Source organism: Dreissena polymorpha, chromosome 5 (genome assembly GCF_020536995.1).
Source record: "Dreissena polymorpha isolate Duluth1 chromosome 5, UMN_Dpol_1.0, whole genome shotgun sequence".
NCBI classification, from domain to species: Eukaryota; Metazoa; Mollusca; class Bivalvia; order Myida; family Dreissenidae; genus Dreissena; species Dreissena polymorpha.
Genome location: NC_068359.1, coordinates 91,153,912 through 91,181,117, shown reverse-complemented (window position 1 = coordinate 91,181,117; position 27,206 = coordinate 91,153,912). Strand labels below are relative to the sequence as shown.

General features: G+C 36.4%; 3 protein-coding genes across 4 annotated transcripts in view; all 3 read right to left on the bottom strand.

Annotated features, from left to right (window-relative positions):
• LOC127881399 (multiple epidermal growth factor-like domains protein 6) overlaps window positions 1-1,158 on the bottom strand; it is a 33,827-nt gene extending 32,669 nt beyond the window's left edge. The window contains exon 1 of the mRNA XM_052429201.1: window positions 981-1,158. Within this exon, the coding sequence (XP_052285161.1) occupies window positions 981-1,023 (43 nt within the window). The 5' untranslated portion in view covers window positions 1,024-1,158. The remainder of the gene's footprint in view (window positions 1-980) is intronic.
• A 2,507-nt stretch (window positions 1,159-3,665) lies between these two features.
• On the bottom strand, window positions 3,666-7,308 carry LOC127881409 (uncharacterized). Its single transcript, XM_052429277.1, has 2 exons — window positions 6,220-7,308; window positions 3,666-6,003 (listed from the first exon to the last, which is right to left on the bottom strand). Exons 1-2 carry the CDS (start codon window positions 6,308-6,310, stop codon window positions 5,075-5,077), a joined length of 1,020 nt encoding a protein of 339 aa, XP_052285237.1. The 5' UTR covers window positions 6,311-7,308; the 3' UTR covers window positions 3,666-5,074.
• A 10,514-nt stretch (window positions 7,309-17,822) lies between these two features.
• On the bottom strand, window positions 17,823-24,140 carry LOC127881411 (CD151 antigen-like). Of its 2 annotated transcripts, XM_052429279.1 has the most exons (7): window positions 24,008-24,140; window positions 22,866-23,102; window positions 22,353-22,427; window positions 21,802-21,906; window positions 20,374-20,571; window positions 19,413-19,496; window positions 17,824-18,716 (listed from the first exon to the last, which is right to left on the bottom strand). In XM_052429279.1, the coding sequence occupies exons 1-7, from the start codon at window positions 24,098-24,100 to the stop codon at window positions 18,630-18,632; spliced, it is 879 nt and encodes a 292-aa protein (XP_052285239.1). In that variant the 5' UTR covers window positions 24,101-24,140; the 3' UTR covers window positions 17,824-18,629. The 2 variants fall into 2 exon arrangements, with proteins under 2 accessions (XP_052285240.1, XP_052285239.1); XM_052429280.1 differs by lacking the exon at window positions 19,413-19,496 and having other exon boundaries at window positions 17,823-18,716.
• Between the last annotated feature and the right edge of the window lie 3,066 nt (window positions 24,141-27,206).

Here is a 27,206-nt window from a genome sequence, read left to right as displayed (position 1 = left end):
TAAAGTGCAGTCCCAGATTAGCCTGTAAAGTGCAGTCCCAGATTAGCCTGTAAAGTGCAGTCCCAGATTAGCCTGTAAAGTGCAGTCCCAGATTAGCCTGTAAAGTGCAGTCCCAGATTAGATTAGCCTGTAAAGTGCAGTCCCAGATTAGCCTGTAAAGTGCAGTCCCAGATTAGCCTGTAAAGTGCAGTCCCAGATTGCCTTAAGTCCCAGATTAGCCTGTAAAGTGCAGTCCCAGATTAGCCTGTAAAGTGCAGTCCCAGATTAGCCTGTAAAGTGCAGTCCCAGATTAGCCTGTAAAGTGCAGTCCCAGATTAGCCTGTAAAGTGCAGTCCCAGATTAGCCTGTAAAGTGCAGTCCCATATTAGCCTGTAAAGTGCAGTCCCAGATTAGCCTGCTCACTCTTTGTAAATGCAGTAAGCCCCGTTTTCCTAGAGAGCGGCCCAGATCTAATCTATGCCGCTTTGGGACAAATACGTTATTAAGCAACCCGTTTCATTTCTGAGCTGTCTATTAGTCAAATACAGGACAACAAACAACCATTTGGCATTTTGCACCAATAATTCTAACTCAATATGACAATATATTCTTTAAAAACAGTACTAAGCGAACTATATTTTAAATTTTTGATAACTAATTTACGGATTGTAGATTAAAGAATTGGGAACGGTAATTGTTGTGTTTGATTCATGTTGATTCATTTCACAGCTTCTTAATATTTGTGGTCGTTTTTTCGTGTTTAAAGTAGAGGAAAATCAACACGAAGTTTAATATACAAATAATGCGCCTGTACTATTGTATTAATTGATGAATATTGTCCACTGCCTTCTAATCTGTACGCTGAGGATATAATCGTTGATGATTATTTGCTTTTTTATAAACAATAATCAACTATTGCCAAATTTGATTTTGTAAAAATTTACTTTACAACGAAACGAACAAAATACAAAAAAAAACACACAGATTGTATGTAGTTTTACCTGGCAAGATGATAAATACAACATGAAATGTCCATGATTCCATTATTGGTCAAAACATACAAACGTAAAAATCCAAACACACATATTCCAGGTAGTTTTGATGTTGAACAGTACGAGAAAATCTCTGCAATTTCCCTTTCTCTTGAAAACACATGTGCCAGGTATATTATTGGCATATAATGCGCTATTCAATGTACGTACTGATCTTGATCGCAGACACGTTTTTATGAATGCCTTATAATTTCATGCTAGATTGGGGAACACATTAATAATATCAGTGAATGATAGCCTGATAACCTCAATCCGGCTTGGGTACCAATTTGTTAATATGTATTTAATCAAGACGTAAATAACCTCAGTATTAGTGTAAAATTCGACATATTAAAAGCTTGAAAGCAAATTATATAATTCATAGAACTAAATTGTCTACGCAAGATCGCTGCAGAAACTTTATCACGTTTTCGCACCTTGATTATGTTTATGTTATCAATGGTAGTTGTGTGCAAACTTTCATAAATGTCCTGCCCAAACCGTCCTCGAGGTCGCCGTGACGTAGTGGATATGGTGTCCACCTAGCGATCGGGATGTCACTGGTTCGAATACCGACGGTGGGAGCGTTCTTGATAACTCCCTAATAGATACCAATTACTAGTCCCATGAAACAGGCTCGCGAGCAAGTCCAATAAGCGTTAGGCTTTTGTTGCAATCGAATTTGAATATGGATAAGCTACCAACGGTGGGTATGTGCGAAATGTCTAAAATGGGCCGTGCTCTGTGCAAAAAGGGCTTTAATGCATGTGCGTAAAGTGTCGTCCGCACAGGCTAATCAGGGACGACACTTTCCGATTTTAATTTTTTGTTCGTGTTCAAAGAGTCTCTTCTTAGCAAAAATCCAGTTTAGGCGGAAATTGTTTCCCGACACTTTTTAACAGAAATAAAACACTCTTTTTAGTGAAGTAGAAATGCAAAAATCGTCATGGAATACTTTTATAGTTAGCAGGCAATAAATAACAACTCTGAACTGAGGTAATTAAAAAACACACATAATGTGATTTATGTTTTTTTTTTATCTCGTTGACGTTTGACTATGCTTTTGTTGTTTAGGGGAAATTAACAAAAAAGACATGACATCTTAGAGATAATCAAAGCGCTGTAGGCGCTGAAAGCCTGGGGCTAAAATTAGTGTTGCGTAAAATGCATTCAGGATGTAAAGTCCGAATTTCTTCCTTTGTCCGAATGTATACGGATTGACCCTAGCGTTTGAGTGAAGAAGCTCTGAGACTGTAAGAAAAGACCATATTTGTATATATACTACAGTGTACATAGACAGGTGGAGGACTACACGATACTCGTGGTGGGAACGATATCCTTTTGTTAAACTCTACAGATCTGATAGAGGTTCGTCTACATTTGCGGTGAAGATATACAACAACAACAACAACAGCATGACCTCAAAAACTGTTATTGTTGGCGTCAAATACCTTCAATAGCCTAAAATAGCTTTCTATTACATATTTTACAGATCAGGAACACACTCATACCACCAATAAACCAATTGTTAATACTATTTCAAAAGCGGCGGAAGCAGGTTCAATGACCGACAATAACATTTTGATAAAATGTCAACGCCAAACAATCGTGTTCTTCATAAGAATTTAAAAATAAATTTAAAGATATTTTACGCCAGCACAAAAATTAACAGAAAGCGTGAGAAACCGTTTTAACAAATTGATGGAATGGTGTTTAACTTCATGAAAGTACGGCTTTTTCAATGCGTGAGTGTGCTTGATTCAGAACGGTGTCATGAACACTCAATTTGGAAAAAAAGAAAATTAAGACCATATAAATGTAAAAACTAATTGTGAAAATAAAACAATATATATGATGAGCACAGTCTATGAACATATTTCGTCCAGTTCTATGTAATAATTATATCTTTCGAGTCACCAAAGTTTCTTATATAGACTTATATTTCCGGTAGTGACTTGAAATATATTTCTCAGAACTTAGCAATTAGCTCTGATATAAAGGGGCCGTCCAACAGATTTCACGTTTTGATAAATTGACAAAATTAAAAAAGTCATTTCAGATTCGCAAATTTTCGTTTTAGTTATGATATGTTTGATATCTATTATATGCATCTTTTGATGATTTGAAAACCTAAAAATTATAAAGCGTCGTGCGACGAGAAACGATTGAATAATTTGGAAAGTTCTATTGTTCTCGTTTTATTTTGGGATACTAAGAGGATTGCTTATATAGGTAAAAATACATCCGCTCAAAGTTTGAGCATGGATGGTCGAGTGGTCTAGGCGGGATACATTTTACTCCAGGACTCCAGGGGTCAGTAGTTCGAGTCCTGTTGAGGGTTGTTGAAAGCATTTAATGACAAGCTTCAATGCATGCCAAAATCTGTTGGACGACCCTTTAAAAATAGAAATTCTCCTAGTTTATTTTCAGATTCATGTTGAATAGTAATTTGATTTTTAAAGAACACCAACACTGGTTATATTTTACTTGTGTTTTTAATTAAGTTATGCATACAATTTCCGTGTGTCGCGCTTGACGAGTAAAATTGATTCGTACTTCAAATATTTGATAATAATAGTCATAACTAAAAAACGCATTTTAAGTTGATAAGATACAACTTGGATATCAGAGTGTCCAATATATTGACAGACTCCGTTATCCGACGTGCCCTTTATTGAGAATTAAAGTTCATACATCATGCATACCACCTATCAAAACATCCTTTATCTTTGATTAAATTTCATTAAATACTATCAAATTTTTATTTGTGGAAGGAAAATGGAAATAAATGCATTTGAAAGTATTGAATACAAATTATGATCAAACATTAACTACTTGTTCATAGGTGGAATTAAAATCAACAAAAAAGACAATTGTTTGCTATAAGCAATCGTAACAATATCAATATCTAAACTACCTTTTGTATTTCTTCCATACACATTTTTCGCCTGCTGATATGATTTAATGAATGTTGGAAACATTTAAGTATTAGTATACATGTGAAAGTAGCATTTATACACATATATCGTATAAGAAATAGTATTAATATATGTTTTGTCATGTTACATTAACATATATATGTAATTTTGCAAAAAGAAAACAAAATAGTTCACGCTGTTAAATGCATATACAGTTCCTTTCAAGGAATGTTCCATATTGATCCGTAATTTTCTTTCACAAGGGTATTACAAATGTTTTACTATTTAAACATATATATATTATAATTAGGTAATTTCATTGTTTTACCATGAGTAACGCGATTTCTGTTTTAACAAAGAAGCGAATCACTATACATTGAGTAAATTAAAGTGTTGTAAACATTCAATGACTTGCAAGTGACAAAGATAAAGGAGAATATGTGGAAACATTTACCATCCTCGTTGGTCTATACATAAAAGTGTACTGTAAATTGTACCTATATTTGTCTAACATCTGTGTGTACAAATGTGTTTTCATTTTCACTTTACACATATATATTTATCCATCGGTACACATTAATACAAATGATGCTTTTCTATAATCCGAAGGTTTTCATAATGTTAAATGTCACAACAGTTAAGTATCTATCATGACCTCCACAAATCAAAGTCTGGTTAATCACATATAGACGACTCGAGCGTTTGTGTGCGCCCATCGTGCTGATCATTTGAAATCCACTACAAATTGTTCTGATTTTACCTTTATTATTCCTTTTATGATTTCACCAAAACTAACGGCAACTCCGCTCTTAAGATTGTGTAGACACTACTAAGGACTATACTATTTCCACGATTAGAGTGTTTTAAGATGTGTTTTCGTCTATAGCCATTGCACGGACACTGTCTTGCGAGGTGCGTTTAACTGGTAAAATGACGATTGTTAAAAAGGACTTCGTAGTGGTGGCATGTCGTACACAGATCAGCTCGGCAGGTCGAAGCTGATAGAAAATTCCCGAGAGGCAGTAAGATCTTATGAGTATTGCTAAAGATTAACGAGTCGTTAACATAATCAGGAATTTAAAATACATCTTCATGAAAATTAATCACGATAGTTCGTCTTGGTATAGAGTCTTTCCTCGCTAATGTTCAGATGTGAAGTTGTTGTACGATAGCGTCCCGTGTGTACTTGTTCATCGCAGGCCGCTCCGTTCGCTGTATCTCTACCACTCGCCGCAAGTAGTCCACCACCCTCTCCGTGCTCCTCAAAAACTGCACCCGCTCCTGTACCAGCGCGTCATGCAGTGTGAATAACGCCGTCTGCACCTCCTGCTTTCGCTGCTTCGCGCGCCTCCGGAGGTCCTGTCGGAGTTGGTAGGCGGCATTGGCTCGGTCGAAATAGAGGTCGGATCGGCGTTTAAACTGTTCACTCGCTGTTCTGGAACAGTTCACTTTTAAATCAATATTATGTGTAGGTTCCCGTACAATTTGCGCCCGATTGGGGTCAGCACATGTCCACGCTGCCGGAATTGCGCTATGCTGACGACTCTGACCGGGCAGATCCGGGATCTCCCGATGTTGGACAGCAGATACGCTGCGGAACAGTGCATCGCGCTTCGCGTTCTTTTCCGAGCCCAGGGAGGTCACTTCCGGTTCTACATCACGATCGTCCTCGTTACACTGAGCGTCCCGGTAGGCAGAGAACGTCACGGACGGTTTGGTGGCCCGCGTTATGATGCCCTGTTTCCTTGGAGACAACACAGCTTTTCGCGGGCCACGGCTCGAGTCAACCGCATCATCACTCTTAGAGCTATTGGGTATACTGAAGCTGCACACGCTCGGTGGTCGCCAGTTGGGCGGCGCGATGTGACTTCCACTCGGCTTCGAGTATCCAGACGTGCTGTCCAATGGGTGACTGTAGAAGCGGTTACGCCTCATACGGAACTTGTGCGCCTCGAAGCGAATGGAATTCCGGGCGCTGTTACGCTGCATGGCGATGTCGCTCATCAGCTTGTTCATCCGGATCTGCACGACGTGGTTCCGGCGGTACGCTGTCTTCTCGTTCACGCTCCAGAACACTGAAACATGGGATGGAAAACAATACGTCAGAGTTAGTTACAGCGTTCACATGGATTGCTTAAGTCGCAATGACAAGTTTGCGCCTCGCATGCTTGTCCATTTCACTTGTTATGTACGACAGTATTTCAGAAATAGCCTATGTTTAACAATAGAAGAAATGTGAAATCCTGTGCTTACAGTTAACATGTTTGATAATCATAAATGAAAGCACTCACTTATTGGTCTGGGTAACTTTCTGTGCTCCGTGTTGTCCTTTTTGTCCGTATGTCCGAGAGAGACGGATCCTGTTGCCACAACCACGGGCATCACAGCGTTTCAAGAGTACCGTAAGTAGTAATTCCAGCTAGTGGTGTGTATGGACTGCTTAAACAACTTTTTAAACAAAATAATCCTGCGATTAACCTTTTGGAAAGTGTGCCTGTGTGCAAAATTTGAGAACACATATCTTTCTTGAAAGGTTCTGTTGACAAGAAGACTTTTTCAGATTTTACTGAGTAACTTTTCTCGTTTATTACGAAAAGCTCATTTTCAATCAATTTATTCACATCCGCGATGCAATAAACAATACTATTCCGTTAAGTTCCAACTTTCCCCGAAGCGCTAATAAATTTCATGTATCGTTCTTTTAAATTGTCGATAAATTTAAGCTCTTGTACTACTTAATTGCGCATATATGTTACCCTTTTGTTTGTTCAGAAGACATGAGCGGTCTATTGGTCTCATTCTTTCAACGTAACGTGCAAATCCTTCGAAAAAATACTGAATCGTATTTTAATACAGCAATTTCAATCGGCAATTATATCAGTCTGTCATTACAACGTATCAATTACTTTCCCCACTTTGTATACACTTAATTTAAAATGCTATATCGCATGATATAGTATAACTATACAATTATTTCCGCCTATTCGACACTACCCAATTGATTTGAATATACACGATTAAAAGTAAAAGATTATTTGCTTCAATTTGCAAGGTTCTATAAATCCAATATGTACACTATTGATTTGCAGCTGAAATATTTGCCACAAAACCGCCAACACTGTAACTTTGTCTGCGAGCCATTGATGCCGTCCGTGCGTTGACGTGGCTTTACAAAAGACGAACAGGAAACAATTGTTTAAATAAACCCTTTACCACAATTCACATGATATATACTTCCTTTGTATCAAGGCAAGTGAACTTTTGCTTTTATTAACCCATTTATGCCTAGTGGACTCTCCCATCCTTCAAAATTGGATCAATTTATTTCCAAAATTAGGGATGTCTAGTATATTTATTTCTATATTTAGAATATTTCTTACAAAAATTCTTTTCAGCAAACAGCGCAGACCCAGATGAGACGCCGCATGATGCGGCGTCTCATCTGGGTTTACGCTGTTTGCCAAGGCCTTTTTTCTAGACGCTAGGCGTAAATGGGTTAATAAAAATTTTGCCACCGCACAGCTATTGTGGACTGCAAACTTGGCCTGATAGAATCACCGGTCTACGAACGCCGCATATCATCTACGATCGAATTTTAATCTTCTACAATGATATCATGACATGGCTAATGTATTGTACAAATAATGATCTACTTCTTGAGCAAACACAACTGCGACATGCACATTTCTCCATTGTGTGGTGTTTTTTTCTTACGGTATACCGTTGGTGCATTCGGAACAACTTGTGTCAAAAATAAACGCTTTTAGATGGCTGTTGACCAATTAACACGAGAACATATTTTAAATGCGCGAACTTTCTAAAACGCACGTGTAGTGTTTTCGACATTTTGGACATACATACTAAAGAAACGGATTTAAAAATAAGCCTCGCTCTCGGAAACCGGTGCAAAATGAATGTGCGAACAGTTTCGTTCCGGATTAGCCTTTGAAGTCCGCTTTGTGTCGACCTTTATTTCATTTTTCGTTAAAGAAGGTCCCTCTGTAGTGGAAATCCAGTTTAAGCGCAAACTATCGGAAAATTAGCAGGATCGCACAGGCTAATCTGGTATGACAAATTTCGAACGTGCATTTAGCCCCATTTTCCCGAAGCGAGACTAAAAGACATGCACTATACGAAAGTTTCATTAAACCACAGCACTTTTCCTGCATGACGTTCATTGAGACAATATGACTTATAAACTATTTATATGAACAATACAAACGCACATATATTAAAAGTTGGCTTTGCTATTATGTAAATATGTAAACTGTTACAGATGCATCAAAGTCGCACATACTTATCAACTCAAGAATCGCATTTGAGTTGTCCTCATGTATTGTCTTTACGTAGAAAACAAGACAATCTTACACATATATCTTCCAGGGCGCTTAATTTGTGTATCAGCGCATCTACCCCCATAGAAGAATAACGGTGCGATGTGGGCGTTAACCATGGGTTTCAGCGATTTTACCTCGTACACGAAGTCTGGTGCCATATATGCTCCCACCATTGGTATCAGTGAATCTAATCCGTAGACGAATTCCGATGCGATATAGATCCAAACTATATCTGCCTTATTGAATGATATAACTTTATGTGTCACTTTATTTCTGGCTATTGTTGTTCGCGATACCCGTACATATTTGTTCTTTGAAACACGAGCAAAGTAATATGAGAACTTAAATTTTAGTAAAACTTCGATAAGGATACAAAATTATGTATTATGTCTTCTTCAATATTAAAGACACCTTTTCATATTTCGGAAAAATGACATGTTTGTAATTATCAGAATATATGCGTAATGTTCCAACACGCAAAAATACGTTCCTGATTTAGAAAGGTGTTAACACATACATTTGTTTATTCTTAACCGTCAATTGAATTCGGAAAAAATAATGAAGCGTTTGTAACCCTTTTTCGATAACTTTACAAAACCGTGCATTATCTACAAATCATTTAAACAAAAGCGAATGAATATCAATATATATATATATACATATATATATATATATATATATATATATATATATATATATATATATATATATATATATATATATATATATATATATATATATATATATATATATATATATATATATATATATATATATATATATATATATATATATATATATATATATATATATATATAGGGATGGCAACGAATACCGATATTGGTATTCGGATATTCGGTCATCCTTCCGAACGAATATTCGGATATTCGGTCAACATCTGTTAGAAAAAAATTAACTTTGTTTACCGTACCATTACTCGATGAATTCTACTTTCGTTTTTACCGGAAGTTCCCCGGAAGTGACTAAATATTGACACAACATTGCCGTCGCTAATTGTTAAAATTGAATGACGAAAACTGTTTTTAAACTTTTAATATTGTACATCAACAATAGAACGAGAAACAATGTACGTAAGATTAACTCCACACAAGTTACACGTTGCCGACTTCTTATCGGATGGTCTCGTGAAATACTTCCAAGCAGCGGAAGGTGTAGGTGGCATTTTGATTGGACAGAGATTTACTTTATGCGTGTAGCAATGACAATATTTTCAATTAAATGAGGGCGAAATACCAAAAACGTTTCTTTAAGTATAATACCTGATTGAATATTGAGTAATTAATTAAAGTTTTGACCATACGATACGCAAATACTCATTGGAGGTTGAGTAAATTATTTTCTAAAAGCTTTTTTGATTGGACAACGTGATTATAACCATACGATCGTTTTTGTTTTTCACACCAAGTCGGCACTTCCTTTACTCATTTAATCTTTGATCATGTTAAATGTAATTCGAGTTATTAGATCAAAACGGGTCGGTGTTTTAATTGCCATTCGGTCTTATTTGTTTTTTACACAAAGTTGGCTTTTCCTTTACTCATTTAATCTTTGATAATTTTAAATGTAATTCGAGTCATTGGATCAAGTGCAGGTCGGTGTTTTGATTGCCGATGCGATTTGAACCTATCATAATCTTGACACAAAGTGACTGTCGTTGTTAGGCAATTAGCGGGATTTATGACCGGTATACTGTCATCACCATAGCGACGAATTATCCGGACTAAACATTATGACACGAGGAACAACTTTTTTAGAATGTTTGAAGTAAATTTCACGAATACAAAGTCTTTGAAATTACTCGATTTTTTTCTTCCGAATATTCGATTCGGAAAATAGTATCCGAATATTCGGTCCGGGACCGAATATTCGGATATTCGTTGACATCCCTATATATATATACAAGCAACTTCCTGTTCCAGACACGACTTTGGGAAATGATGTGTCCGGCGTGTAACACAGTGTTCATAGCGCCTTGGTTTAAAGGGACTGTCAACCACGACGACGAAGAAAAGAAAAGTCGTAAAATACCGCATTATTTACAAGTATTAGATTATATTGATTTAAATATCACGACTGGTATATTACACAACTCGCAACAAGTTGTTATGGTATTCGGTAATAAATTTGACTGGGTATGTCTTCCAAGTAACTACCAGTTAACTATAAACAACGCCAGAAGATTGATCATCAACGTTATGTGGTAAACACAGGAATGGAAATTGTGCATGCGTAGTGAATTGTATATATTATATATATATAATGATCAATCTACTTGCGTTATTTATAGTGTGTATATCGTTATGTCACGTATTTTCGCGATGTACTTTCGATTTCACATCGCAAAATTGTATTGCCGAATATATTGAAAATATGAATTTTTCATCTGATGAGCCCCAAGCCTTGAAGGAATATATTAAGCCAGATGTCAGCCAATTATAACATTTAAAATTAAGGCGTATTTTCCATTAGAGAGTAAAACGTATATTGAGAGAAATCGTCAAGTTTGCATTTAAATTATATAGCTATGGTCTTTTATCGCTATACTCATTAAATGACGTCCTAGTATGTGAACTATAGGCACAAAAAATATTATAAATGTTTAGTTTGCCTACCGGACGTATATTTGTACTTGTATGAATCAATTGCTTTACATTTACAATGATTTTCAAACAATAAAAAAGATACAAATTAGCTGGAAATTAACTTAGCTTCAGAGCGGATATCATTATAAAACCTCAAAGTTCAATGAAAATGATCTACAATGCGTCAGAGTGGGCATAAATCAGCTGTAATAGAGAGCTTTTTAGTTTATAAATGAACTTCACACATGTCATATTTCGACATCTTTGTACAGCACCATGTCATATCATTTTTTCACAAACACGTTGTATGTTAAGTCGAATTTTTCCATCAACACGAACTTTTTAAGAAACTCTGGCGGATATGTTACACGGTGACATTGGTTAATATAATTGTCGGTGAAAAAACTTTTTCACTTGCATACCTTTAAAGAAATTTGTAAATAAAGTGCTAAATATGGGACAAATCCCTTCATCGTCGACTTTAACTAGCCATATTTCAATAAATCATGAATATTAATAACCAGGATTTTTCTAACATACATGGTAATAACTCCTTTGCATGCACCAACATATATTTTATTTCAAAAATGCCTTTAAACAATTATAGAACTGGATTAACTTACCCTACCGAAATTCTTTGAAATATATCGGCTACATCTCCTAGCATGTCAAACTTTTCACAGCATGTCGGTTTTCCGGGGGTGATAACTTAGACGATGCTGAAGCAGCATCGTCAATTACTCTATCAAAAACTTTAGATGTTTATACCAATCAAGTGCAAAACCCCACTATATAAGAACTATTTGTTCCCTAAGACAATAATGGAGTGGAACAATCTGGAAGAAAGTGTAGTGCGCGCAGACACAGTTGGCAGTTTCAGGTCAGCTGTCCTACAGTGGAATTAGCAACCCTCTCTCTACCCATCCAGATCCAGATCCAGTAGTAATAACTCTAGTAGTAGCAATGGGCTAAAAAACTTCAAAACACAAGTGTTGTTCTCAATCATCTAAGGATTCAACAAACGGAGTTTTGAGTGATACGTTCAACGCGAATTATAGTGTTAGTGACGCTCTTCACGGTGCTAACGCTATTCACGGTGCTCATTCTGTGCTATTTAGTAATTCTATGATGGATAACTCGTGTTCACACCAAGTGAAGGAGAGGCCGGAAATTGAACCGTGACGAGCAACCTACCACAGGTCAGTCAACCCTCCAACTTTGAAATTATGAGTTTCCTAAGATCCATTGATAAGGCTATGAACAATTAATTTAAGAAAAAAGTAAATGGCGTTGAGTCAGAACTCTGCTAATTGTGGAATGTGGTACAATACAACAATACAATTCAGAATGAAAAGCTGAATAATAGTGCTAAAAATGTTTCGTTGCTTGAGGTGGCATTGGCAGAGTCTAAGAGCGCCAGCAAGAAGAATCGGCCCTAACAGAGACTTTAAATTACATGCAAACATAGTCTATGCGGAACAATGTAATATTTTCCGGAATTAATGAAAGCCCGTCAAAAGAAAACCGACAATACGGTGAAATTATTGCGCTCCTTCATGGTAGAAAACCTGAAAATAAAGTGCATACACTTTGCGCAAGTGCATCGTATTTGAGTAAGGCAAAGCGGGAACCAACCACACCCTCGTTCAAAAGTCGCCACATTCTCATTGTTCGAGGACAGAGAAATCGTGCGAAAATCAAGTTGGAACCTTAATGGAACCAATTACTACGTCAGTGAGCAATATCCAAAGGACGATACCAACCGGTGCAGAAGCTTTATGCCTGTCTTCCGGAAAGCACGCGCTGATGGCAAAGGGCGTGGCTTACCTGTGACACACTGTACATGTTAAAAAGAAAACATTTATAGCTCACATTTTCATAGCAAGCTGAGTTATTTGCCCAGGTTTCAAACAAGAAAATAAGCAACGCCCTTTTGCCATTAGCGAGGGCTTTCAGAGAGACAGGCATTAAGCTTCTGCGCCGGTCGACAACGTCCTTTGGAGGAGACGTTAATCTTTTTAGAACGTGTACATCTTTATTTTTTGTAAAATACTCCTAGGTGTCAAATCATCTTGAAGCAGCATGGGTGTATATTATAATGGTGAACTAGATGTTTCCACTTTACATAAACAGAAACGTTCGTATAATAAAGTTCTGGTATAAAATAATCCAATCAAGTAATATAATGATATCAAAATTGTATGAATGCTTTAAAAGTGTGAAATATTGTAAAAGTTAATGGGCATTGAATGTGAAGAAACCATTGGATACTTACGGATTTTCACACGTAAGGTACACTCCCGCATCTGTCAATCTCGATACCTTTCAAATTGTTTTTATGTCTGCGGCAATAGATGCTTTAAAAAAATATTGGTACAATTCAATAAATTATATAGAGCTAAAAGCAAATCATTATTGACATACACATGTTTCAAATGCACGTTCGAGTTCGAAACTTATCTTGATTATTTGCCAAATAAATTGCGAATTTGTCTTTTAAAATTACGATTATCGTCTCTCAAACTAGCCTTTGAATCAGGTAGACATTACAATATAGAAAGTTCTCAGCGCTTATGAACAAGCTGTTATGTCGGGAATATTGATATATTGAAGACGAGTACCATTTTATTATGATATGCCCATCCTTTACCTCACTACGAAAATAACTTATCAAAGCGTACTATTATCTCAGACCAAGTATGTTTAAATTTGTTGAAATAATGGGTACTTCGAACAAAAAAAAGTTTAAAACCTGATCAAGTTCATATGTCAACCCATAACGCATGTTCAACTTAAACTAACTAATTTCTCTTCATCTTATAAATCCTATAAATCTGCATTACAAAACTCAAAAATACAATATTTGCATATTTTAAATTTTAAATTTTGTTCAGCAAAATCAAATTATTGTACAATTTAATACTTACATAATTCATAATCAACGCAATTTAACTTATAGTTCTTCTAATATAAACTGATTAATTTTTCTTCATCACATATTCAAGTCTTCTTATATAACGTTCGAAAAATTGTACTTTGTTTAATGTTTTTCATACTTCATATTTTCTGTACAAGTTTATAATTAAATTCATTTTATTCATCGCATGTTTATCTAGCAAAACTCAAATATTATAGTTTCATATATAGTAAGTTAAAAAAACTAATTTTGGCATTTAAACATTTTATTTGTAATTTCACATGTTTAGGAATGTTTCATTTACAAGTTCATTTTTGGTACATGTACAATTCGTGTATGTTTTGTATGATAATCCTAACACGATCAATATGATAGTTTACTGTACGTATATGTACTCACGTTGACATTAAAATATGTAGAACTATTTGTAAATGACAAACAAATTGTAAAATTAACGTCAATAAAATATAATGTCTGTCAGTATGTTAAACAGATGGTGGTCTCATTTACAACGCGGTATAGTACGAACTATTTGAACACAAATTGTCACACTACCCCCACGAAAATAATTTGAGCACTTACACAAATAACTTATACAAATAACCGAGTGATTGACATCGCGGCTGAAAGTCGCGTCCCTTATTAGCCTGTGCAGATTGCACAGGCTACACAGCGATGACTCTTTACGCACATACTTTAAGCCTCGTCTTTTCATAGCGATGCTCATTTACTGTATATAATCTTTTCACTTAATTTCTCCAATTAATCGTAGCGGAGCTGTATCAGTAGTTCTAAATAGATGTATGTCTTCATCATAATAATAAGCTTAGATCTAGCCATTGTCTGCAATTGTTAAGTAAACAGTTATCTGATACATTATTAGGGTGAATCCGCGTATTTCGGTTTTGACAAGGTCTGCCATTGTCATTCAAATAGCTGCACGTAGCTCTGTTTAGTCCTACGTTATGACGAAATCGTGAAATTCCGTCCTTTCTCTGATTTTATCGTTAATATCATATAGCTCACTTCATTAAAAATACAACAAGAAAGCAGAATTGAATTAAATTCAGATAATACTGGTGTCATTATTGTTAATTATATTGGGAAACTAAGTACAGTATTTATTGAAAAGAATCATTAAAAACTCGAACAATATTGTAAGCTTGCGCCTATACTGAACATTTTACAGAAGGCTTTCTTAAACGTCATATGACTTGCAGTTTACTGAAAGAATGTTCTTTTTATATAAACTGTTATTTAGACAATAACACACGGCAGAGCTGAGCCGGACGTCAATAATTGGACCGCTGCCGTCATAACGGCCCGAGTGCCTTTGGCCCAAGGGCCATTATGCGGCTAGGGCCGATTATAGACGTCCGGCCCAGATCTGCTGTGTGTTATCGTTTATATTACATATCATACTATTTTGTTCATTGACTTAAATTTATTACAGAACCAGCTTTCCGTACTTTAATTTTCATTGATTACGCAATTTATGACGTAATTCTTGTGACGTAATTCTGTGACGAACCACAGTTTTAGCTAGACTCTGGATTTTAGGGACAACAATTCCGTCGTGGAGGATTTTTATTAAAGCGTTAATTATTTATAAGAATCGAAAGGATTCAATAGAAGAGCTTGCACATAATGCACTTGTCAGACTCTGCAATGTCACTGTCATCTGAGTCGGAGCCGACCACCTCTTCAACTGGGGGCTGCCCGTTAGATCTGGTCCCATCAACAGCTTTCAAAAATAACAATTTGACTCAAGTTGTTTATGAAAAATAAGATGAATAGTTTTTTTCAAACACAATGTTGTCAAATCCTAAAAAATATTCAATAGAAACAGCTAAGGAATATCCTAAATAAAGTTGCAGGAGGCAAAGCTATAACAAAATCGCCAGTTGTTTGCGCAATCAAGTTTCACTTGAAGTCACAGAGCAAACAGTGTAGAAATGTAGAACAGTGTATCACCTCTTCGGCTGTAGCCAGTACCTCCGGCCTTCAGGTGAAACGAAAGGAGCCCCCAGTTGAAGAGGTGGTCAGCTCCGACTCAGATGACAGTGACATTGCAGAGTCGGACAAGGGCATTATGTGCAAGCTCTTCTATTCCCCTTGCACTGACACAAAGCTTCAATACATTAACATTGTCAAATGGGTGTTGTGATTTGTGTCAAGGATGGGTACATTGGACATTTTGTACGCAAATCAATGTACTAACGCGGGGTGACTCTTTCTTTTGTTTACTGCTGAAGATTAATAAAAGAGACAGCGGTCATAAATAAAACTGTAAATATGTTTATAAAGCTGTTATATCAATGCACGAACGCGGGGTGTCTCTTTCCTTCGTGTACTGTTGAAGATTAATAAAAGAGACAGCTGTCGTAAATAAAACTGTAAAGAAGTTTATAACGCTGTTAATTTCTGTTCAAACTAGTTAAATACAGTTTAAATATGTTCATTATTTAAGTGGACAATACCCTTTATCTTTGTTGGAGAGTATGGAACTGCTTACTATTAGTGCAACACGACCGTCGAAAATACCCCACCCGATACGCAGAACACAACCGGTGAGTGTCTAACATATTTCTCTATTGTAAAATGTAAACGCGTAGACAACTTTTCCGATTAGTTTTTTTGGGGGATAAAAATGTATTGAAAACAAATTCGTTTATTAAAATATTATTGAGTTTCATATTTATTTGCAGACAGATTTCGATACAATATTTAAATATTGTATTTACAATTTAAATATTTACATTATCTCTACATACATCGGTGTTTAACAAGGCTTAATATATGTGCGTATTTTTAGGGTCAAGATATTTACACATTTGTTGTGAAACTAGATCTATTAGATTTGTTGAAATTTACGCAGGCCAATCTGGAAGTACACTTCACGCACATGCAGTATGCCCAGTTTTCACTGAAGGAGAATACTGATATAAATGTTCTTCCCGTTCACCATTCTTTCTTGTGTAGCACCAGCGAAATTATCCGAGCTAACAACTGGAATCACTCAGGGCCGTTTGGTGGCCGTGTTCCGGACCTTCTAATTATATAATGAATGCTATGAAATATTCTTTACTTTATACATAGCAAATCTAATATCTGCTATGAATGCGATGAAATAATCTGTATTTTATACATATTAAATCTAAACGTTTGTCAATGTTTTGTATGGTACATCGACGTACAAAGTATGAACTAAAGCGGTTTATCGACTCTGTGTACCCCGGTATACCGTAACCGTTTAAACCTTCTCCCGTTATTGAAAGCAATTAAAATATAAAACACTGGGTTGCATGGATATTAAATCCCTGACATATTTCGATCGAATATTTTAATGCACAATTATTGGTTTTACCCCCAGAATGGTCCTATCGTTGATGAGTTGTTGGTTCATGAAGGTTTTCTTCGGCTTGTACTATGTGCGTATCGCTGAAGCAATTGCGACTAACGGGCAAGTTTTAATTGATTATGAGCCTCGCTCTGGGTAAACGTAGTTTAATGCATGTGCGCACAGTGTCGTCGCTTATTAGCTTGTTTATGGCGTAGCCACTGTTTGGGAAACAATTCTGACTACCAGTTGACAGTTGTTTGTGGGATGGCCACTGTCCCCGAAACAACGATGCCTTTCAATATCATGAAGGATACGTATACATCTGCAAGCCTGCATTGCCGAAATAGACGTTACTGCCATTGCTTCAAATCAGTAGATATCGGCGATGGATAAAGTTCCATTCGTCTAAGATCAAAGACATAGGTCTAAGTATTATTTTGTTTGTATACAAATATTGCAAAGAATCTTGCACTTTTTTATTAAATTAAAGAACTAGTATTATAGTTAAAGTTTACATGAATATGACTCTACATGTAGTTCTTTTACGTAGTGAACGATATTCCTTATTAGGAGTTCATGCACAATACATCAATATATTGGTCTTTTGTCTAACAAATTTCGATTACAAGTTCAATATTCTTTATATATATGGTAGATGTGACTGAACAAATGCATGAATAAGTGATAAATCGACATTGATATGCTTGAAAGACGAACAAGGATGATAATTTATTTGAAACAAGATATTGCGATAAACAAATAAAGAACATTGAGAAAGAAATGAAAATAACTCAGTTGAAATAACTATGAATTAATTCTATCAGATAACTATGAATTAATTCTACGAGATAACTATTATAATACAATATCATTTTAGACGCTATTTAGAACCATTATAATTCCAAGAATAAAATTAATACCTCTTCGTGAATTTCTTTATAAAACGACATAAATTCGCGCTGACAATCATTTTAACAAGAACCAATATTGTAATTGAGCTAGCTGCAGTTGCGTATGGTGAAGGCACTAAATACTGCTTATGATGATGGATATGAACATCTCAGCCTCGCTCAGGGAGAGAAGGGCTTGCTGCACGTGCATAAATGGTAGTCCCAGATTAGCCCCTGTGCATTGCACACAGGCTAACCTGGCTTACCAGAAACGACACTCTCAACCTCAAGTGGATGTTTGAAAAAGACCATGCATACAGTAAACATTATGGACGCTCTATTACATAATCGTTAATCGTTGTTGTATATATAGTTTTGGAGTCATGAGCAAAGAGAAAAATGCAGGTGAAAATGTATTTATCAAAAAGGGTCATGTTTTACAATATGTATGTGTTTGTATCTAAAACTAATGCGCTTATTTGTAGGCAATAAGTTACTGGAAAACAAAAATGGTTCAATTCTAGAACTAATTTTGGTGTTACGAGCAAGACCAAAAAAAAATAATGTGAGAAGTTTAAATCCGATTGTTGAGTAATATTTTTGGTTCACTTTCACTGGTACTCCTCTTCAAACAACCGCACTGTCTTGATGTGGCGGACGGACGCACAGACGACAAAGGGAACTACTACCAAGAACGCCTGAAATATAGCAAAGTGTATGCTAGAACAGCATTACGTATAATGTGAGCCTCGTTCTGGGAAAACTATGTTCAATGCCTGTGCGTAAAGTGTCATCCCATAATTAGCCTGTGCTCTCCGCAATGTCGAATCAAGGACGATACTTTCCGCTTTTATGATTTTTTTTTGTTAAAAGGAAATCTCTTCTAGACGAAATTCAACGGTATTCGGAAAGCGGTATCCTTGAATAGCCAATGAGAGCTATATAGGCTTATCTTGGATGACACTTTATGTAAATGCATTCAGCTCACTTGTACCAGAATTAGGATCATATAAGCACGCACCACTTGCCTTAAGTGCATTAATACTCGACAATGTTCTATTTGCTCACATCACAAGTGGTAAAAGCACATAGTAAAATATATATTAATGCGAGACAACAACTAAACATGTACGCGTGAAATGCGTTCAAGACAGTGCACGGCAATACCATCAAATTGGCTAAATTAACGAAACAGTTACTAGTATATTTTTCCTATATACAATAACTTACATCAATAATTTAAACAAAAAGACCGTCGATCTGGGAAAGTGTTGTCCCTGATTAACATGTGCGGATTACACAGGCTAATCAGGGATGATACTTAGCGCACATGCATTAAGCCTAGTTATCCCAGAACGAGGCTTATATGAATTCATTATTTTCGTTAAGCATACCTCGAGGATCAATGCAGCTAAGGACACTTTGAGCACGTGCGTTATGTACTTTCGGAAAAGTGTGTCTATCTCGGACCAACATCCCTGCGGAAGAACATGATGATATGAATGAGGTAAATTTTGGGATCTTCGTTCTAATGCTTATCAGGAGATATATTGTTAAATTGTAATTTAACTGAAGGGAAAAGGAAACATTAGCATTATATCATTGATCATTCGCCAGAAATGCTATTAAAACTGTTTGTCAGTCAAACTATATTGATATAGGGCGCTTTTTCTCAACTCACAAGTTTACATATTAACGGTTGTTGAACGCGTTATTTACCTGTTCAAGCTCTTGTGATTTATTGATTACATACCTCATGCATCGGGTAAAAAAACAACAACATGAAAATAGCAATATATTGGCAGAACAATTATTTATCTACCATTATTCTGTTCGATGGTGGATAGTGTAATTTTCTGACTGCAGGTTCGAATCCCAGAAGATTTTCCCATGGGATTATGTTTATCATTGTTTATTTTGAATTCTTTTATCGATCGTCTTTTAATATATGATAAATGTCATTTTCTGCTGTTTTCTATATTTACGTTGTATGTTATCAAAATAACAACACACAATTGATAAATATAAATGGTCACATTAAATTAACGTCAAGCGTATCCGTTGCTGTATTGCTGTTTACGGAAAATATACTAAAACGTACCCCGCAGTATGGCCGGGTGCCTTTATGCGCAATTTCCGTACTTAGGGTACATTGTAGAATACTTAAGAGTACCCGGGGTATTCTATAGTAGTACGTGTACATAAGCCAACAACGACAAATTAAGCCTCGGTAACAGCAACTGTGTGCAATCAATTTATCCAATCTCAACAAAGTGGTCTCCCTTACAACGCTTTAACTAACTGTAAAGAGTTTTCGGAGGATTTGCAAATCATCTCCCACCAAGAGTTACCAACCTTGTTCCGGTGCGTCAACAGCTGGACCTCGCAGTTCGTGTCCTGGAGGGTATTGTAGTTTGAGAGCGTGGCACTCTTGCAGCAGCTGGTGGGCACGTGCTTCAAAGAGTTGGTACGTCGCGCCCACCAGGCGGTGTCGTTGAACTCGTGGTAGTTGTCCGTGTTTGAGATCACTGTGTCGTAACCGCAACACTCGAACTGGAAATAAATATAAAATAAATAAATAAAAAAATTGCTGGATGGATGGATGGATGGATGGATGGATGGATGGATGGATTGTGAGTGAGAGGATGGGTGTGTGGTTGGTTTTGGGTGAATGGGTGGATTTTAAGAGAGGGTGGGATGTTGGGTGGATGGATGGGTGGATGGATGGGCGGATGGATGGGCGGATGGATGGATGGATGGAAAGAAGGATAACTTAAACAACTTTAAAGGTAAATGTAACTTAGTTGAATACACACCGTGCGAGGGACTGGATATTCTGGTAACTGATAGAGAGCGGTTAATAAAGGGCAACATTAATTGCACAATTGTCCGTTTCGCGAAAACAGGTTTTGTCGCAGAGAACTGCCTTTGAAAATGTTTTCGGAGAGCGCTCTAACTGATTTAAATTGAATTTTAGTGGTCATTTACTTGGCCTACTGAGAAATAAATGCCACAAAATGTAAAAACTTTCAAACAGCCAATGTTATAATTGCTATTGAATATAGATGTTTGTAAATGTGTATGAAACATAGCAATTAAACTTTTTTTAATTAATCATAACGTCGTAGCCCTGACCCGTTGCATTTCTTATTGGAATACTATGAAGTAAAACGCAGGATAGTCATCGAAAGTAACATCCATGTGATTTTGTTTGTTACGGTAGGGTATAGTGTTTTTAGATTGGTGATTGTATGGTTTGAGATGTGATTACCACGATATGACATATGTGTTATGATATGGTATAATTATCAGTGGTATTATATGAGATTGCATGATATGGGATGCAATTGTGTAAACGGTAATGGATTGAAATAGTGTGAAATTGGGGATATGAAAGGAGTTGGTATAAAAGTAAATGGTATGACATGAAATGGAAGGAATTTAAGTGATAGGGAAGGTGATAGTATGAATTCGAATACTATAAATATATATAATATATAATATGGAATGAGATGGAATATTACGAGATTGTATGAGACAGCATGCATAGAATGCTGTGAACTAGTATCGCATGAATGGTGTTGGTAGATGACGATATGGTATTGTTTGATCAAATTAGTGTGAACTGTTTGGAAAAGGATTATTAAACGACATGCTGCGAGATGGCATGGTTTTGTATGGAACAAACATTACACTGCAATACAGTGAAGCGAAAAGTATATTTTCACGATATGCCAATCTAACTTACTCAGGTTTTTGTTTAATAAATACAATAGTGAATACTTCGAAAAATATCTTGTCCCATGCTCTGGAGGCGCTAACGTTAGAGTCGACCCCCTCATATTCGCTGAATGACGTCTTGATAGTGATCTGAAGATCGGAGTCGATCTGGAATAAACAAAACAAAAACTGACAATGGACTCGTAAGTAGCGTGTTATGAGATGCGTCAAATCAAACTTTAAAGAAGGCGATGATGTGTTAGATGAGTAACGAAATGATTCGAGCCGCACTTTGGAGAAACATTGCTTGATGCATCTGCGCAAAGTGTTGCACTGGATTAGTCTGTGCAGGCCGCAAAAGCTAATCAGGGACGACACTTTCGCATAGACTGTCGTTTAGAATAGAATTCCGATAATTAAACACATATTTAAAGGCGGAAATTGTCGTCCCTGATTAACCTGTGCGGACTGCACGGGCCAATCTGGGACGATATTTTACACACCTGAATTAAGACCCGTTTTCACAGAGCTCGGCTATTTGTTTTCATACCAGTAAAAACTGAGCTACCGATCAAAAACGATTCTACAGCACTCTCGTTTATCTATGGACTTACCTTATTCCGAGTTACGTTGACCATACTATAACAAATTATCTGGAAACACAGAGACAAGAGTGCGAAGTAAGCCAGCTGGAAATATAAAACAGGCAGTTGTGCTTGCACATTTCTATAACAGAAAAGAATGGAAATGTTTGATTGGATTATTTTTTCAATCAACGATGGTATTATTAAATTACCATGCTTACAGGACAACATGGAATATCGCTGCTGACTGGTAGTTAGCAAGCGTATTTCAAAGAACGGGCACATTTTAGTCAATATTCCACGAATGAGGCATTTGCTTTCGTTTTTTAGCTATTAAACGCAATATAAAATATAACATATGCGCATGCATCACCCGATAGTCTATTTAAATCAAACCGTGTATCGCCGTATTAAACAAATCAATCACACAACGATAAAGACAACTCAAAGCATAAAATATACAACGACTCTAAAAACAACATACAACGCGTCTTAAACGGTCGCATCTGAAGGCAATTCCAAGCACGTTAAGTACACACGTACCAGCACTAATAGTCGCTGCTTTTCCAGGCAAATTGCTACGAAGCCCAACACGGCGACAATAAGTGCGAGCCCGGCCCCTGCCAGCACAACCTTGGGAAGGATGAGGTACGTGACGCCGAACACCATCTCGCCGCTGAAGTTGATCCGGCTTAGGATCGTCACAAAGTCGGTGTCGCTGACCTTGGAAAGGTCCAGCTGCAGTAGCACGCCAAGCGCCGCCTGCCCTAGACCTAGCAGCTGAAACGTCACGTGACATGTTTACCACGAGGACAAGTGCGTCGCGTGATTTAGGGGTAGGTTTAATTTATCGCAAATTTTGAACTATTTCAGTTCTTAAATGAGTGTCACTTGTTGTATGTGTGGTTTTCTATTAGGAAGCTTGGGTCACGTGATGAAGGAGGTGGGTATAATTATAATACATCAACAGAGTGCATATTAAATGGTTTGAGTGCTTACAACTGTTACTTAATATGTATGCATTATTTAAAGACAGACATTGTGAGTTACCTGATGCGTGCCAGGATTGTGTTGCTTCAACTTGCATTTCGATGAAAAATTGCCTTGCTCAGAATCTGAGAGCCAATATTTTAATTGATTGCAAACAAGCACTAATCATGTTAAAAAGATGAACACATGTGCACATAATATCGGATTAACAAAACATAATGGACCTGATTCATTTCGACCTAGCTTTAGGCTTGCTGGCTCGACAAGCGTGTGATACTAGGTCTGTATGCTTATGTAAAGACGTCGTGTAACTGCCACTGAATACAAAATGCTATGGGTTAGAACCTATTACGTTCCATGCATAATTGTATAGCTTTATTTGTTGTAATTTGCTGGGCATACTGCCCGAGCGAAACTTCTGCAAAGTAAGCTTCTTTAAAAGTTTTTGTTACCAAGCAATAATATAACAACGATTTTTAAACAAAAAAAAACTGATTCCGTCTGAAACATATTTTCTGTCAATACTTTAATAGTTCTATTTCCTGATATATAGACAAGTATAAACGCCAAAAATTATATGCCACATTGCTTGAACCGTAATGTACGTCAAAATAATAAGTAATCTTAAAAATGATCTTTAATACAAAATATAACTGCTGCTACTCAACACGGCATTGTGATAGAAGAATGCATACCAGTAGAAATATGCAGAATACGACCGTAAGGAACTTTCCGCATCTTCCCATATACCGAAAATCCGACCTTGCTTTTTGCTTGTACAACGTCATGATGCCAACAGGGTATGACCTGATACTAATTTGAACACAAATGAATCAATACACACACTTTGAAATAACTTGCATAACATGAAAAAACGTTATGAAGCCGTCGTTAATTATAATAAATTAGTGTGTGTGTTTTTTGTATTGCCATGCTTCGGTGCGCCATGGTTTAAAACAATGCTATTGTTACAACACACTTTTGACAGCGCCGATATATCGTATAACGTGATTGACAGACCGTCTGATTTCCTTTCTAGCTTAGGTACAAATTAGGGTTGGGTTAAAATACATTGTTCAAAAAGTCCTAAAAAACAGCATAATAATGGCTATACATTTTACATGGTCACTTCTAACATGAACAAAGATTATTTTATTTAAGATATTTTCGGAATTAGCATAACTTAAAACATTGACAAAGAGACTTAACAGTATTGCTATTTGGAAAGAACAAATTCATTTTGATTGCAGGAGACGGTCGATTCTTTACATACGGATCGCGATAGGTACACACGCTCAGATCTACTTACTTCTTTTCTCATGAATGCAATATAATATATGCTTTTCCACGATTTAATAAAACACGCAATCCTTCTATTTAAAACATGTCATATGACGCATTGTTGACGCATTATTAACATTTCAAAATCGATACGCCTGTATTATTAAGAGCAGGAATTTCGTAAACATGTTAGTAATTCCACGTATAAAATTAACGCGTTGAAATAGTGGGTTCGTAAAAATCGGCCCATGCTAACATCCGCGAAATATTCTAATAAAAAAGCAATCGAGTTTGAACTGTTTATGTATTGTTTGATACAATAATGTTCTCTCATTAAAATGTTTATAGCGCGTTGATATGGCATAGATTGAGTCTTTGTGCCTCCGTCAAGTTGTTTTGGTTTGCATGGTCGGTTCGTCGGGCGCTCCTTACGTCAGAAGAATGAAAAATATTAAAAGAAAACATCATTTTTGACGTTTCCTTACATCGATGGAATTCCAGTTTGAGCTACTTTTCGGACCATGTTTTGCTTACAACTAATAAATAGCAATCACGGCTTGAAAGGCCTGACTGTTTCATATATTCAAATAAATACCCATCAATATTATCAAGGCTAGACTGTTTTCTATATTTAAACACATGTCATTCTTCTTCTGTACGGTGAAGTAATTTCTTCCTTGTCAATTGTCATATCAGTACAAAAGGTGAGTTTTTTTGTCGGCGCAAAGATAACGCTGAGACCACATGCTTCGGCCCAATTTTAGGTGAGCTATTAATCTAAGAGGTTAAACATTAATGGACAGTACAATATCTTAAGCATAGCCGCATAAGAAACTATTCAAATGTTTATTTTTTAAAGATAAAGAGAATACTGGGTTAGTGTTGAATACAGATGAATTTATTTAGCGAGGCTTAGAAAATCTTAACCCTTGGCGAATGGTTCCGTTTTTTTGTACCGAGCAAATAAACCTACCTTTTTCAATACTTACCTGGTATTCTATTTATCCCATAATTTCCGTACTTCCTTTATGTTGTAAAGGGGCCTTTCCACGGTTTAATAAATTTACAAAATTAAAAAAAGGTTATTTCAGATTCGCAAATTTTCGTTTTAGTAATATTTGTGAGGAAACAGTAATACTGAACATTTACCATTCCCTCAAATATCCATTATATGCATATTTTGACGATTTGAAAACCTGCAAATTATAAAGTGTTGCAACGCGAAACGATTGAATAATTTGAAAAGTTCAATTATAGTCGTTATATTTTGTGCAACTACGAGGATTGCTTATATTAAATAAAAAATACACCCCTTCATAGCATGAGCACGGCTGGCCGAGTGGCCTGAGGGTAAGACTTTTGCTCCAGGATTCCAGTGGTTCGAGCCCAGTTGAGGGTTATTTTTTTAAATTGTAGTCTTGTTTTTTACTAGAGATTGTTATGTCGTTTGATTAAATTTATCAATATAAAGCCTTTAATGACAAATTTCAATACATGCCAAAATCTGTTGAAAGGCCCCTTTGTGGGTAACAAAGAAGAACAGAAAACGACACTATGCAACAAATGACGTCATGTAAATTAACAACACCTTCACATGTATGAGATGGGGTGTTAAACAGTGAGTACATGATAACATACACAAGTAATCAAGTAAATCAACATGCCGATCTTAAAACGAGTCGTTATAAATCTATACCATACATGTACATGAAGGAAGTTAACTACTCATGCTCTTTCCAAATTATAGGTAACATATTCTTGCAGTACTCGCCGAACACTCCCAGACCGGAAATGACGCGAATACATACGCCCGGTATTGAGTACCAGTTCCATTGTACCTATTGATCGAATCGCTACTTCATTGTGTGCGTCGTGCAGAAAAGACTGTTGATGATGATGACTAATCATGTACAGACAGTTGCCATGTATAGTCTTTCATTATAGAAAACAAAAATGATTCGAACAACTGATCACAATATCCAAAGCACTCTTAACAAACTATATTTTACGCAGTTTTATAAATATTTAGATTGACGAATGATTTGAGCCGCGTTCTGGTAATACCGGGCTTAATACATATGCGTACAGTGTCGTCCCAGATTAACTTGTGCAGTTCGCACGGGCTAATCAGAGACGACATTTTTCGCTTTAACGGAATTTTAGGTCTATAGAAAGTCTGAGTGAAAAGATTATGCCGTCTAGATGGGAAGCGCAGTTTCACCAGAATTTGGCTCACTTCGCCGTTCACATCAATGGGACATTGGTTCAACTCCCAGCCAGATACAACGCCTGACTGTTGACCTTTTTCGATAACCATTTGAATGCTGAAAAAAATTCCCAACAGTAGCCCCTTCTAAATAAATCGGAATTTTGTATTAGCCAATTTAAGAAAAAAATCCCCAAAAACATAGGCGTCATATCTGTTTCGATGTGAATGAAAATCCTGTCAACTAGTGGATATTTGAATTTTTGTATTTTGAGGTGTGTGGGTTCTTCTAATCAAATTCTATTGCCAAAAATGCATTTTCCAAATCAGTTTACTTTCTCTGTGTGCATGACACTTAGCACTAAAGACTGTGGATATATTTATAAAACTATTTATGTGTTCATCAA

What these genes read in the sequence shown, in the direction of transcription:
- LOC127881409 (XM_052429277.1), bottom strand. Translation starts at nt 6,310, where the DNA reads ATGCCCGTGGTTGTGGCAACAGGATCCGTCTCTCTCGGACATACGGAC. An exon ending in AAAGTTACCCAGACCAATAA is followed by an intron (nt 6,004 to 6,219) that starts GTGAGTGCTTTC and finishes CCCATGTTTCAG; the next exon opens with TGTTCTGGAGCGTGAACGAG.
- LOC127881411 (XM_052429279.1), bottom strand. Translation starts at nt 24,100, where the DNA reads ATGACGTTGTACAAGCAAAAAGCAAGGTCGGATTTTCGGTATATGGGA. An exon ending in TCAACGTAACTCGGAATAAG is followed by an intron (nt 21,907 to 22,352) that starts GTAAGTCCATAG and finishes TGTTTATTCCAG; the next exon opens with ATCGACTCCGATCTTCAGAT. An exon ending in TGTTGACGCACCGGAACAAG is followed by an intron (nt 19,497 to 20,373) that starts GTTGGTAACTCT and finishes GTTCTTCCGCAG; the next exon opens with GGATGTTGGTCCGAGATAGA.